Source organism: Electrona antarctica (genome assembly GCF_951216825.1).
Source record: "Electrona antarctica genome assembly, chromosome: 11".
NCBI classification, from domain to species: domain Eukaryota; kingdom Metazoa; phylum Chordata; class Actinopteri; order Myctophiformes; family Myctophidae; genus Electrona; species Electrona antarctica.
Window position 1 is genome coordinate 13448669 of NC_136792.1, and position 15169 is coordinate 13463837.

The window sequence follows — 15169 nt, forward strand, 5'->3', positions numbered from 1 at the left end:
TATTTCCATTCAAGGATTCTTGCACTCCCTGAAAACATGCTCAGTGAAACCCTCAACTCTTCGGACAGTTCGGAGTTGGTTCCATTTGCTAATAGGCCCACTGTACTAATATATTTTACTGTGTGTAAAATCAGTCTTAGAAAAAATAAATAAAAATAAAACAAATAGCACATTTATGATGTTATTTCTTTATTTTCTTTGATTAAAAAAAATGCATGAATACAATACACATAATGTAAGTTAAAGTACACAGATAAAGTAAAAAATGTATCAGGATATTGCAATATAAAGTAAGAAAGAAACATATCTCTTGTTTTCTGATGTTGATGATGCACAAGGATGGAAAGGAGATGCACTAACTGTTGCTCTTGCAGCTTTGTTGACTTGTTCAATACTGAAAATCATTGAGTTTCAAACTTTTATTTTCAGGACCCACATTTTCAGCAACAAAATAACATTGTTGTTGTTGTTGTCAGAGACATAATGGTTGTTGTTGCTGTTGCTCTTATTTATTCTTATGTTTATCAACATCATTGTTGTTATTATCAGTTTTAATGTGTTGTTTCTCAGAAACGTGTTTCTAATCCATTTAAATATAATCTTAAAACATAAATAATAATAATAAATAATAATAATAATAATAATAATAATAATGCAGGGTTTTCCCATCATTCCCGGCGGAAGTGGTCAGTGCGTGCAGCGCTCTGCTCCGCTCTGCTCTCTGCCTGCTGTTGCTTTGCTTTGGACTAGTGGGAACACGGCTAGCTGCTACAGGGCGTTGCTAGCGGCACACACAAACTAAAAGTGTTTCTGGGAGACCTTTTTTCCACAACTTCACCTCCAACATTATTACATTATTAACATCACCACGAAGACGAACGCCTGGCGTACTCGGGGGTGAAGAAGGACCGCGTCGGCTGAAGCTTCGAAGCGCTCGGGTGGTATTTGAGTCGCTGTTTTTGTGACTTTGTTGTGTGTCCCGTTAGCTAGCCTCAGCCAGCCACGTAGCTAACGCGGCTAGCCCTCTTCTTGCATCCACACACAAGCCCAAGTGAATAGTGTTTTAACATGGAGTCAATCTGATGATTCTGTTGCTACATTCTGATCTACAAGCGCAGGAGACTACCACGGCACCAGGACTACCCCGGAGTCCACACACACGCATGCAGAAAGACATTTTTAACGCGTCGTGCTTGGTGTACATTTGTGTATTTTTCGGTGGTTGTTGTGGGAGCTTCGAATCGTCGTTGTGAAGTTTGATTGGGATTTTTTTATGCACTCCTCGGACCGACCGCCGGAGCAAGCAACGCGAAGCAAAGTTTTTTTAGTAGCTGGAAGAGAAGAGAAGCTCTCATCTGTTTTGTTGGAACACGAGAGCCACGGATTCTGTGTTTTCTTCTACCATCGACCCACCCAGACACTCCACCATCTAACAAACTAACATCATTGTGACGCTATTAAAAACATCAACTCTTTCGGGTTTGTTTTTGGAAAAAAAAGAAAAAAAACCTCCGCGGCCGCTCTTGGTTTTTTCACTAACTCGTTTGTCGAGATTCTTCGTCTTCATGGTCACCAGACAGACCAGACAGGGAATAATAAATACCAAATGAGACTGAAGGAATTCCCAACATCTTCAAAGATCTTCATTTAAACCCCCACAAAGGCCATTCAAGCAAGACCGGGGGTGGATCCACCACCAAGGCCAATGTGTTGCTTTTGTTTACATAAAGGAATACTATAGCTCACGTTACATATGTGAGATAACATCAAAGAGGAATCGTTACAAGAAGGATAACATTTGCACCAGAGCGGAACGTGTCGAGATTTCATTATTCATTCATAAACCAAAACCCTGTGCCTAGCCGGGTGTGGGATATCTTGTGTTTGCAGTATAGACTAACCGGGCACAACAAGTAAGCCCTTGATTTAGCTTTTAAATGGTTTGCACTGAATATATCTTGCTACTATTACGTTTAGACGAGGAGCATTATCTGACAAATAGCAGATTGTTGATAATTTTTCCCCTTGTGCTTGGACGTACGTAGCAGCAGCAGCCTAAAAACCCTCCTTATATTTGATTGTTTACACACACACACACACACACACAACTCGCCTGGCGTTGCTGAAGAAACCAAGAGGACACTCCATCACGCTGTGGAAAATGTTAATGGGATATAATCTGCTGCAAATCTAAAACCGGAAGCCCAATGAGTGACACACAGTCCAGTTTCACTGACAGGTACAGTATAATATTACATTACCTTCTTCTCCAATACATGCTTGCCCCACACACACACACACACACACACACACACACACACACACACACACACACACACACACACACACACACACACACACCCATTGAAGAATGTAGCATCAGCATGCATGCACACTGCCCATGATGTGAATTTGAAGTCCTTCATCAGACAGTTTTAGGGAGCCCCTCTGACTAAAGTCAATGTCATTATAAGCCAAATTAAAATAGTTACATCAATTTTGTGCCATGACATTGGCCTAAAAGACAGATCGCACAGTGCTTGATGGAAACATTTTGTGTGAATGTCACAGTTTTATGCGGTGATGGTGATGCTGCTGCGCCTGGTAATAACTCTGCGACTACAATCTAATTACTAAGAAGGGTCATCGGGGCGTTGATGGAAACTGTGCTGATCTCAGCATGGATAAATGGAGTCCTTTGCAGACAGTAAAGTACTACTTGTACAAGGGGATGGGAAAACCTGCCACTGTTTGCTTGTGTTGTAGGACAGTGGTTCTCAAACACTTTAAATTTCAAGGTCCCTTTATAACTGAGAGTGTACAAATGGGACCAAATGGTTTCTATTTGTACACTCTGCTGTACAGACCGGGTGAAGTTGATTTGAAGCACCCTCAAGTAATGCAGAGGGCCCCTGGACCTCACTTTGAGAACCACTGTGCTAGGCCTGTAGCTAGCTAGAATGGTCCTTGTACACCTTCCAAAAGCTTTTCAAGCCAACGTGCTGCTGCACCTATTAAACGTATCTGTGGATTTCACCAAAGCCAATAACTCAGCTAATCACCTTACTGGTCAGATTGGATTTGAGCTATTGATACTAATGGATTTAACTGGTGTCCAGTTCATTGTGGAGCACAGAGTTACAATGTGTATATTACAGTTTTTCCTTTTCCACTATTGTATTACAGTTCAAGTTGTCAGTTTCTCTGTCCACCGAAGGTACCAGGACAAATTCCCCCTTTTAGATTTATTTAGTGAAAAGGCGGTTATTATCTTGCGGTCTGGCATGTTAACTGTCACTGAGAACCGAAGCTGTGATGTTGTGTCAAGCCATCCCTCTTGAATCCCACATACCTGCAAAGAGATTAGGCCAATACAGTGGAATGTAGCCTAGATGCTAGAAGAAAAGTTTCGATCCATTCTAATAGACAATTGAATTGTTATTTTAACTTATGTCCAGGACATAAATTAGACGGCATAAATGAAAGCTTCCTTGGCGTAGTCTACTCTAGGCAACCACACTTTTACAGGACCACCATTGTAGTATATCATAGCATTATTTATTTACCACAACACACTGCATGTGTGGAGCTGAAATCAATTCATTTACTGCTTATGTTCCCCATATCACTGTTGTTGGAGCTTTTGTACTTAAGTCACTAGAAGCGTTTGACGTGAGCTTGTAATATATTGATGGTTCTTTTCTGGTTTTCTCTGGTTGCATATGAATATGAGGTATTGAACCCCACAGAGAAAGCCTAAAAGGTTGCTATGCTATCAAACATGTAGCCCTTAGTGCAGTTTAGGACATTTATGTATAATCAAATGTCTTGTTTGCAGCTTGTGTGTAATGCCTGACCATGCACGTCTTTCTTAGTACATTGAACTTGTCAAGTCAAGGAACGTCAAGACAAATAAAGACAAGACAACTGAGACAAGACAAAGACCAAATACGTTTCCTTTCACCATTAACTATAACTACAGTTTTGGAAAGCAAGTTGTATGCAGTTTTTGAATGCAGTTTTTGCAGTGAACTTGATTGATTTCCACCACTGTTGCTTGTTAGTCCAGTAGAATGAACATAGTCATGTAGGAGCCATTGTGGTTCCGAAGAACAAGAATACAAATGGTACAACATCATCCTTGGAAGAAGTGCTCAATTTTGGTGAAAGCTGGCCAATGGTCTGAATTGTTATCAAGGTTATAGGTCGGCTTAAAAGATTCTCATCCAAGATGATAGATGTGCAACCTTATTGATTAGTCATGATCCATGCCCTCTTCCATTTCTCTCTCGCCTCACCCCTCTGTGGTGTGTGTGTGTGTGTGTGGTGTGCATTTTGTTTTTGTTCGACTTGGCTAGGGACGTGTGATGCACCACTAACATCCAGCCGGTGGGTCAGTTTAGTGTGCTGCTAGCTCTTTGTCATAGAGTTCTGCTGATCTCCACGTTTTTCCCACCCCCCCTGAGGCCCTCCCGGGAAGTGCTACTAGTGACATCACTAATGGTAAACAATAGCTTTCAGTGGCTTTCACTCTGTATGTATGAACCCCCCCCCCCCCCCATCCCCACCCCCACCCCCCCTCAGGTCTGCCACGCCAGTCTAGTCCAGGTATTCTCTCATAGACTGGCGGGAGGATGTCTGGCTATTAATGAATGCTGGAGTCCCCTAGGGCCAACATTCTGTGAAAATAGAAGATCTACAAAATCATAATGTGCCACAACCCGTTGCGTTGTGAGTTTTTAAATCAGCTGTTCTAGGCACAAAAATCAGGACGTAGTAGAGGGAAAAAATAAGTGGCCATGTGGGAAAAAGAAGGGGATATAGTATAGAGCTCTGAAATGATATTATTGAATCATGTAGAATTCTTTTGCCAGTGATTGTCTGTGTATTTGATGTACCAACAAGTAAACTAGGTCTCTCTAGAGGCTTTAGGCTTCTTTCTGTCATCCAGTGCTTCTACCGCAGCCAGCCAGTCAGTGCTGCTGACGGTGACGATAGAGTTATGTCAGCTGCAGTGCTACTGATGATGAAGAGCGAGTGATGTGATGACCGCTGCAGTGCACTGACTGAACATTGACAACATTCAGAATCACCACAGAGAGCTCTGATCAGAGCAGGTGCAGGGTTGGTTTTCATGCAATGGAACAGATTTACCACTATTATTGGATGTGCTTGTTATATTTCCCCTATGTTTGACCAGTCCCACATAATTAGAAGTCAGAGATGACTGACTTGTGAAAGCAATAAACCAAAGTAAGAGGTCAGTAAGTATAACGACAGACAGAAGTAATTACGACGCACCACACCAACTACAACAAAGATGGCAGCGCGTCTAGTGCCCAATCTGCACCGTCAGCTTCAAATAGCATATCTACAAGCTCAAGCTGCGTGCTTGTACATCCGCTTTCCGCTATTTAAAAAAAATCTTTGAAAAACAAATTTAAATAACATATATCTATATTTTAACAGAAACGTCTTCTGTGGGTACCTAAGCTGGCCTGAAAAAAATAATTTTCAGATGGGAGGCTGTGGCCAAATATACATGAATTTGGGTGTTCTTGGAATGACAATGTCTGGGAATTGATTAGCTAGTACCTACATTTCTCAAATGGAAGAGTAGGGGGAGACCACCTCCAACCTCTTCAGATCATGATTTACTAGTTATATTGTAAGAGAACATAATACTCTGGCATGCAAATAGGTTAAAATAAACAACATTGTATTCAATATAAAACAAGACCCGAATTGTAGCTTTAAGAAAGAAAGGATCGTTTGATTACCAATCTAATATGTAAATATTGGGCGCAACAAACAGACTTACACCATGTAGCCTGTTGGGAATTGAAATAGGGCAGTGACATTCAGGCATTGTGATATTGTTGTGGTTTTGTTTTATGTCTAGAGTTTCTTAACAGTATTTTAACTCTTGCTCATTGTAATAGAGGGCTTTGACTTTCCTCACGACCAGTGACACAATGTGCCCAAATAAATCATGTTCCCTTCCTTCACTCACAATTCCGAGCAGCGTTGCAGTCAGAAAAACCCCTTGGAGTGATTTCTAACCATACTCGAAAACATAATTATAGTAGCCTAAACACCCAAGCTTGTCATTAAAACAGGCCCGCTTTACAGCATGGCTAGGTCATGACAACAAATCCTAAAGTATGCTACATATATCACCCACCCCTAAAGGTTCGCCCTAGTCTGTTTCCCACGGGCTACCCGTGATCTGTCATCGAGATTATAGTTGTTTAGGCTGCTGCTGTTTAGGTCACAGGACCCTTTCTCTCTGATTTAACCCTTCTCCTTCTCAGAGTGTGTTTTCCTCTCCCCCGCCACAGAAAACATAAATTCTGTTGCGTCACTTCAGCTCACCTTCAAACCCCCCCAATGCGTGCTCTCCGCCGCCCTCCTACCGTGTCTGTATTAAGCAGTGTCTGATTCCTCAGGGCTTTAATTGTGTAGGCGGCGGCCCACGGGACTGAACTAGAAGTCATCAGAATGTCACTGCAGTGTAAATGAAGACTTTAGGAAGAGTCTACTCGCACCTGGATGTCACTTTGGCAGGCACACAACAACAGTTACAGTGTTTACTGTTCTCTCTTTCTAGCTCTCAGGTATATCTCTCTCCCTCTTTGTCTCTCACTCTTGGTCTATCTTGATCATGAGTGACCATTGTAATTTAATTTGTAGTATCTGGTCTTTGCTGTTAATCAAAACACTAACAGCCTTTTTGTATTTGACACTCGTCTCATATGTTGTTTGAGGAAATGTGTGCAATAAGTGTACTGTAGCCTTGTTAGGCCTGGCTAGAACAAGAGAAATGCATTGAGAAAGAGAAAACGGGGAGGGGGAGGGGAGGGGATTGGGCGGGGGGGGTGATAAACGGGACAGTGCCTCAAGGCTGGTTGTGTTGTAGTACTGTGTTGGTGGAGAATTGGGTACGATCCAGGGGGGTGCTGCTGGCTGGCGTGCCAGGCCACACTGAGGGGTCTATCAACCTCGTCTTTGTGATGCTGATGCTAGTGGACACCCTCTTCAATCCGTCCCCATCCGCCAAGAGAGCTGCAGGGCGTAACCATTACTCTCACTTCACAAAAGGCGACGTCCTCAATGGAAGAGAAAGGGCACCGGGGTGAAGAGCGCTGCTGTCTTGCCACAAAGTGTCATGTCCTCGCATGTCTACGCTAGGGGTCTTTTAGCAGTGAACTAGGCTAGGTCCTTCAAGTTGAATGTGCATGTGACGCCACGAGACCCCCGCAACACTGCACCACGGTGGCCTTAATTGATTTGTTGGTGACAGCTTATCGCAGCTGCCTCTGTGTTTATTGTGCTACAGACCGACAAGGAGTACTTTTTTTTCCCACTTTCTGCTCGTTTAATGTGCCGTTGTTTTAGGTGTAAACGGTAAACACACACATCGTATGTTTGTTGTGTCCGTTTGCTTCTGACCAAGCCAGCTGGAAATGCAGGAGGCAGGTTGAGATGCAGCATCTCTGCAGTGGCTGAATTAGATTTGTGTCAAAAACGCACCACACACACACACACACACACACACACACACACACACACACACACACACGCACACACTCGCCCTGCATCTCAGAATTTACAGTAATTGAATGTAGTTGTGTGTGTGTGTGGGAAGGGACCAGAAACCTGCTGGTGCACAGAGATTAATTAATCTTCTAATGAATCTTCCCTGCAGATTCAATGGTGTCTGGGCACACAAGCAGACACACCACTATTCTCTCTAGACAGGAACCGGTGTCGGAATACAGATTCTGCCAACGGCCTCTGTCTCCCGCATGCAACAAGGACTGGCTTCTGTACTAACTGAAATGCCTTTAAAAAAAATCGTAACAATCTAGTCGATGCAATATTTGCAAGTGAGGGATTGAGCTTTCAACAGAAATGTTGCCAGATGTTAGACTGTGGAATGTCCACGTCAGTGAGAAGAAAGGGAAGGGAAACGACAATGAGTAGTGATGATGCAAGAATCTCAAACCAAAAGAAATGAGCCATAGAGCATTGGTTCTCAAAGTTTCCTTTTTTTCTTTTTTGTTTGTTTGTTTCAAGAACATCCATGACTCGGAGAGTGTACACATGGAACATTGGTACACTTTCAGAGTTGGAGTGGTCAGGGTCCATTTGGAACCCCCTCAAGGAACCCTGAGAGAGTCCCTGGACCGCACTTTGAGAACCACTGCTGTATAGACCAGGGGTGGGAACATTTGATGATGGAGAGGGCCACTATATTTCCACACCCACTCCAGAGGGCCACATTACATATACTGTTGGGCAAAACCCCTTCAACGTTCAAGCTTGTACTCTTGTCTCCATATTTTAACTTATTTTCGTAAATTAATGCCCTATTTCATCATTCTATGTCACACAAAAGCAGCAAAAATAGCCGATCTACAAGCTCAAAATGCATCGCAGTGCGATGCTTTTAGAGCTTAGATAGATATGCTATTCTTGCTATATTTGAATTGCAATCTTGAATCAGTTTTTGCTCTTTTTGAATTGGAATCCTGAAAAGTAAACATTTTTGTTAATTTCAAATGCACTACTAGACCGGTGCCCGGCTGTAGAGTACCGAGTCGGTAACAATGGAAGTTGGAGATCCATGCCCCACCCGGCTATGCAATACCCGACCGTCTTATGGTTTTACCTGTGTCAGAGTACCTTTTCCAATCCATCCATCTGTCTGTGTCCCTTTTATGCCAATAATGTGACTAAATTTGACTGAGGGACTGCCATTGGATTTTTTTGAATTTTCGTTTTTTCATGTCATATGAAAGCAGGGAATCATAGCTTCAAATTGACATATTGGTTGTTCAGTTTGGCCCACCAGTTTTGGAGATATGGCTTATAGAGTAATGTCTTGCAGAAAACAGCGAGTTGAGAAAACAGGCTTGAAAGGTTCACTTCTGTGGTCTCTAACATTACACCTAGCTACATGTTTAAGCATTTATTTCATATTTACATGTCGATTTCAGCTCTGACACTTATTCCAGACATGCTCTAGCATGTGAAGAGTCTGCCTGTGCTATTAACTCATTTTTGAAAAAAAAAAAAAAAAAAAAGTTTTTCTCCTCTGGTGGAAAGCTGGAATTTGCGCGATGGCAGGCTCTCAGTCAAATCTGGTCACATATATGGAGATTTTTGGATCTGTCACTCTGTGTCCCTTTATCCCTATATATGGAGTTCTGTGTCAGGCATGCCCAAATATGGAGTGTTGTGATGTCAGAACAGGTCAGCTCCATATATGGAGTTATGTACCCTGGGCAGGGGCCCTGTCCAGAGCCCGGGCAGAGGCCTTGTGTGGCGGTTCTGGACAACCGTGCATGGGTCTGACCGACTGAACATTCTCAATATGGAACATTACGAAACATAGTCTTGCGAAGGTTGCAAAATGAATAACCAGTAATCTGCATTGCCTGCCTTCTGTCAGTGTCAATTTACCCTGGCGTCCCTGACTGACTCATACAAAAAATGACAGCCGATTGATCTACAAGCCCACAATGTGTCGCTTCGTGACATGCTGTGAGCTTGATATTGATCGCCATGATCGTCTATTTCCTGTTTTGTCGTACCTCAACCAAGTATTGACTTAAGTGGTTAAGAAACCAAATACTTAGCGGGGATTCCTGCTGTGATACTGATACGCATGATGAATGTTCCCACACTCAACATATTAGTGGTGTGGTCTGTGTGCCATCTTCTGATTGGCAAGCCGGTGCAGATGTTAAGTCATATAATGCTTTAACTCACTGGTTCCCAAACACTGGGCCAGGACCCATTTGTGGGTCGCGGACACATTGTTATGGGTCCCCTTAATTTTTGTTTCCTAAATTTGTTTTAATTATTTCAAAACATTAAAAAAATAAAAACATTCCCAAAAAAGGCAAAATTAGGAAATGCCATAGATCAGAAGAAAAGAAGTAGTGAAAATAAAAAATAGCAGATCTACAAGCTCAAAACGTTGGGTCCCGGGAGAATGTCTAATTTCTGTTTTGGGTCACAGGCTAAAAAGTTTGGGAACCAGAACCACTGCTTTTACCCATGGTCACCCAACCAACTTCACAGCCACGACCACCACCAGCCACAGCACAGTGTTGTTGTTGGTGGGGATAATGTATGTGTGAGGACTTCAATGATTTACTCTGGTCTCCTCCTGCCTTAGAGCTGGACCTGTGGACAGCGTAGACCGAGCCACCACCTCCTCCACCTTCCCCTCCCTCTGTTGCAAGACAGCAGACAGCGTAGCGTGAAGAAATGTCTATCCCCCGGCCCTCATGTCAGGAATCCTGATGAGGTTTATTGGGGCAGAAAGGGCACCGTTTTCCCCCTGAGGCTGTAGTGAGAGCTAGGGAGCTATCTCCATACACCACACCTCCCCTGGCTCTCTCTGCGTCTCTCTCTCTCTTGCATACTTGAGCTCTTTTATGTGAGTTTAGCTTTTCTCTCTCCTCTGTGCAAGTGCGCACGCACGCACGCAACTGAGGTCACGAGTTGGGACACCACCAGTGTAGGCACCAGTTAGTGAGAAGCAATGTTTGTCAGACAGGGCAGACTCTTAATCCAGGAGGTGGCTCTAAACAGAAGTATCACTGTGTGTGTGGCTTACCCCTTTCTCAATAACAGGGAGTGGAAAGCAGTGATGTCATGTTGTCTCTGCGTTAGCATGTGTCTGCACACACAGTGCAGCTAGTGACTCAGGTATATAGATTAGATAACAAACAGTGCGTGCTCTCTCTCCCATTGGCAGGCTGCAGGCGTGAGTCAGGCCCCTGTTGAAGAGCCCTGCATCATTACACCATTCAGATAGAATCAACAGCCTTTGTGGAAAGATGCTATGAATGGCTGGCCCGGTGGTTGCTGAATAGGGAACCTTGCCTCTTCCATCCATGGTCCGTTTGGCACAGACCACCACTGCCATGACTCAGCACAAGGTCCCCAACTCACAAAGGTAGCCAATGGAATGGTGCAACAAATCGATTTAATACATTTAAAAAATATATATTTGATTTGGGGGGGTTGGGGACATAGCCAAAATAGCAGATCTACAAGCTCACAATAGGTAGAATAATTGCTAATAAAATAAACGATAGTTGCAGCCCTATAAAGAAGATGCATTGTGGGAGTCTGTGCCAGTACTGTGTTGTGAATATTTCACCTCATGGAAGTAACACACCCCTGCCTGTTAGCTCTGGCCTCAGGGCCAAAAAGGGACATCCAATCACCTTCCACGGGGAGATTGGCTCCTCCCCCCCCCCTCAGCCACAACACCTGGGTGCTGTGTTCTCTGTTACTGGTTGGTGGAAGGGCTCAGATAGTCGCAGATATTCCGTTCGTTCAGCAAGTTGCAACATCACAGCGGGGGAAAAACTCTTCTGCTGTAGTTTATGTAGGATAGGTTTTTGACATCTGGGTTTCTGGGTCTGGCATTCAAACTTAACTCCTTCATCTTTTTTTGTTGGGTGATATTAACCATCTATGCTAAATGTTCAGTTTCGTTGTTCATTCATGTTGTTGCTATTGGGATCATAGGGGAACAAAAAATATGAATCTCGAATCCTGTCTTGTTCCTCATATAGTCGACCGTTTTCCGTACTCCTGTGCTGTTTTTGAGAGTCCCTTTTTCACAGACATGGCTCTGTGCTGGGTGTTCCCATCAGGGTGTTTGTGTGACTCCTTCCTTCTCTCCATCCTTGGTGTGCTGCTCTCTCTGTCTGGTCTGGGACCAGGCCTCCCCCCTCTCTCTCTCTCTCTCTCTCGCTCTCTCTCTCTCTCTCGCTCTCGCTCTCGCTCTCTCTCTCTCTCTCTCTCTCTCTCTCTCTCTCTCACTCTCACTCTCTCTCTCTCTCTCGCTGCAGCAGTTGGCTCAGCTCTGCCACAGTTTTCCATCAAAACACCAAACCTCAATGGAGCATTCAAGCCTGGGCCCGCCTCAGCACTGCCCCTCCCATCCCACCCTGTTCCGACTCAGCCTCTCTCTCTCTCTCTCTCTCTCTCTCTCTCTCCCCCCCCCCCCCTCCTCCTCCCTTCATGGTCTTGCCCAGAAGGGAGCCCCAGCTCATACTGGAAGACTTTTATAGCTAGGCCTGACTCAAGGAAAATGTTCATAAAGACACAGTTTGCATTGGTTTTGATAGTCTGCATTGGTGACGTCTGGTGGACGTTTTGTTTTGCAATGTTGCTCCTAGCAATTTAGTGATCAGCCACTGTCCCAAACAGCCTATAACTTTACCCTAAATTGTACGGCTATGATTAGCTATGTCCCTTTTAGGAGAACGATTTATGGCCTTCTGGCTGCATTTTCTGTGTATGCGTGTGCCTGACGTAGACACTAGATTCTGAAAGGCCTGGTAGTGGAGGGGAAAACAATATCATAGAGAGGATCCTCCTCTAGTTCTCTCTAAATTCATTAAGGTCTTATAGTTTTCACATTTTGTTTTTCCTTTCTACTACAACATTGCACAAACACAACGTTTTAAAAATGTACTTTTAGCTAACATATCCAACATGGCCTTCAGACAGTGGTTTTTGGATGACTTGATGGCAACAACATCATCTTTCACAGAGAGAATTGAAATGGTCTTAACATGGATATTTGAGATTGAGAGCATTTTTTGTTGTGGAAAATACAAATTAAATGATCGTGTAATAACACACACACACACACGCTTACGTTGAACAACGGGAGCCAACTAGGCTAACGGACACAAGGCTACATGAAGCTTGTACAGTACTGCAGTTACAGTATGCCATTATGTTATGCTTTAGCTATTGAAAAATAGCAGATCTACAAGCTCATAGCGCGCCACCGAGTGGCGCGCTACCAGCTTGTAGGTCTGCTATTTTTGAAAAATAAAAGATCGACTGACATAGAAACATAGCTTTTTCAGAAAACTGTCAGGATGTAGAAGACATTTTTAGAATCTGATCTCAGGTCAGTATGGGTTAACATAGCTGTGAAGAGAGTTTATATGCCTTCTCCCTTTCCTCTGCACTGTGCACTGACAGTTGTTGTCCTGCTGCTGTCTTTTCAACACTTTAGTGCAGAGACAGACACTGAGATACAGCTATGGTGCACAACGTGCACGGTAAACAATGTCCACAAACTTGTTTATTTGTATTACATTTCAACCACGAGGCAATGCAAAGTGCTTTGCATAAAACATTAAGAAAGGATCTATGTTATCACTCATATCATTATGTAATGCCAATGTTATGACGATGACACATCCATCAATCCATGTCTATATTACTTTCAGGCTTTTAACTTAAACCCATTTGGGCCGGGAACCCATTTTGCGGTACAGTATTCAAAAATTACAAAAATTTGATGCTGCTATATAAATATTTGTTTTTCAAAAAACTAGAATCGGCCTCAGGCCTAAATGGGTTAAGCCCTATTATTGTTGTATGACGAATAGCAAAAATAGCCGATCTACAAGCTCAAAACGTATTGCATCGTATTGGACCAAGAAGCGTTGCAAGCTTGTAGATATGCTATGTTTTTGCCTATGATGATAGTGTTTGGGCATGTCATTATAGGCAATTGAATAGCAGATCAACAAGCTTGCAACAGATTCTAACATCCGATGCTCTCTGTGGCAGTGCTGCCCTGATTTGTATCGACTAAGTTTCAGGTTAAGAATGGAGCTTTTAATCTCTCACAAGCTGTGTATGTGTGTGTGAGAGAGAGAGTGTCAAGTTCAGGAGTAATGTTGTTTGTAGCCCACTGGTTCTCAATATCAGGTTTGGGGACCACCAGGTGGTCCAAATGGAAGTCTGTAACTCTGAAATAGAGTTCTCAAATTCTGCCCGAACCCGACCCTACCCGTCGTACTGCACCAGACGTTTTCGGGCCGGCGTCCGGTGGGCCTAAAAGTATGCTAATTAGTCAGGCTGGGCCGAGCCTCGGCCGGCCCAGTTAAATTACGGCCAGGCCTTAATTTTCAGGCCTGTTGAGAACGAATGGAACGCATCTCTTCCAAAGACTACTTCACTGCTCACCTTCCCATGATCTCTCCATCTCCTGCCACCTCTGCCCTCCTGTTGTTTTAGTCACCAAGCATTTAAAAACCAAAGGGCCTGCGGATGTAGCTTGTCCGTTGGCGACGCTCTAATCTTAGTCTTATCTTAGGCTCCCTCGAACAACGGTGTCGCTTGCTGTCCAAATCTGTTCTTCTCAGCAAGCGGAACAATCACACAATGGACTTCATAATTGAGCTTCAATTTTAAAATGGAGATATAAACACATGTTGACTGTTTTTGGAGTTGAGAGAGCTGCAAAGACCTTTTAGGCCTTATCTCAAATAAAAGGATTTGTTTTTACATCCAGATACCCCGTCCAGGACGCGCCTCCTCAGGAGACTTGGCTCAGATCTGAACCCATTTGATTTGGCGTTAGGACTGCATGCCCGTTGCGACCGCATGCCCTTGCTGACGTCAACCTCAGGCAGGGTTCGAACCCACAACCTTCTGCATGAAAGGCATATGCTCACTAGGGCCGTCTCTCCTTATCTCAAATTTTAAAAAAGTCTTATTTTAGCATAATGACATCGCTAGCCTGTTGGGCAGAAACTTTGTTAAAACTGCTGCTTTGCGGGGAATGGAAGACAATGACCTGTGTTCCAATGGATCCAATGTAGTTAGTGTTAGATTTATTTAGTCACAAGCTCTTTTTAATACTTTTAATTGGTTAAATTAAATATTTATAAAACACACAAACAACCTTAACCAAACCCATTTTGACCTGAGATCAGATTCTAAAAATGTCTTCTACATCCTGACAGTTTTCTGAAAAAGCTATGTTTCTATGTCAGTCGTTCTTCAATTTTTCAAAAATAGCAGAACTACAAACTCGAGCGGCGCGCTACGAGCTTGTAGATCTGCTATTTTTCAATAGCTAAAGCATAACATAATGCTAACACCAAAAGGGGTTCCCGCCCAAAATGGGTTAACCACTTCCAACCGGGCGTGCCATTGTAGGCAAACGTTTTCAAATGTAGCAAAGGAATACACCGTCGTACGGCAAAATATAAAATAGGAGAGTAATTTATGAAAAGAAAAACATAAAATGAGGAAATATAGAGATATTTTACGTTCGTTTCTGCTCGACAGCGACCATATTTATAGACGAGTGACACAGGTC

The 15169-nt window shown here is 43.3% G+C and overlaps 1 protein-coding gene across 7 annotated transcripts in view; it reads left to right on the forward strand.

Moving 5' to 3' along the window:
* The first annotated feature begins 682 nt into the window (after nucleotides 1-682).
* The window catches only part of arhgef12a (Rho guanine nucleotide exchange factor (GEF) 12a), a 60491-nt gene continuing 46004 nt past the window's right edge, over nucleotides 683-15169 (forward strand). For all 7 annotated transcript variants that reach the window (XM_079513448.1, XM_079513449.1, XM_079513451.1 and 4 more), the window contains exon 1: nucleotides 683-2239. In XM_079513448.1, coding sequence (XP_079369574.1) covers nucleotides 2208-2239 — 32 coding nt within the window. In that variant the 5' untranslated portion in view covers nucleotides 683-2207. The remainder of the gene's footprint in view (nucleotides 2240-15169) is intronic.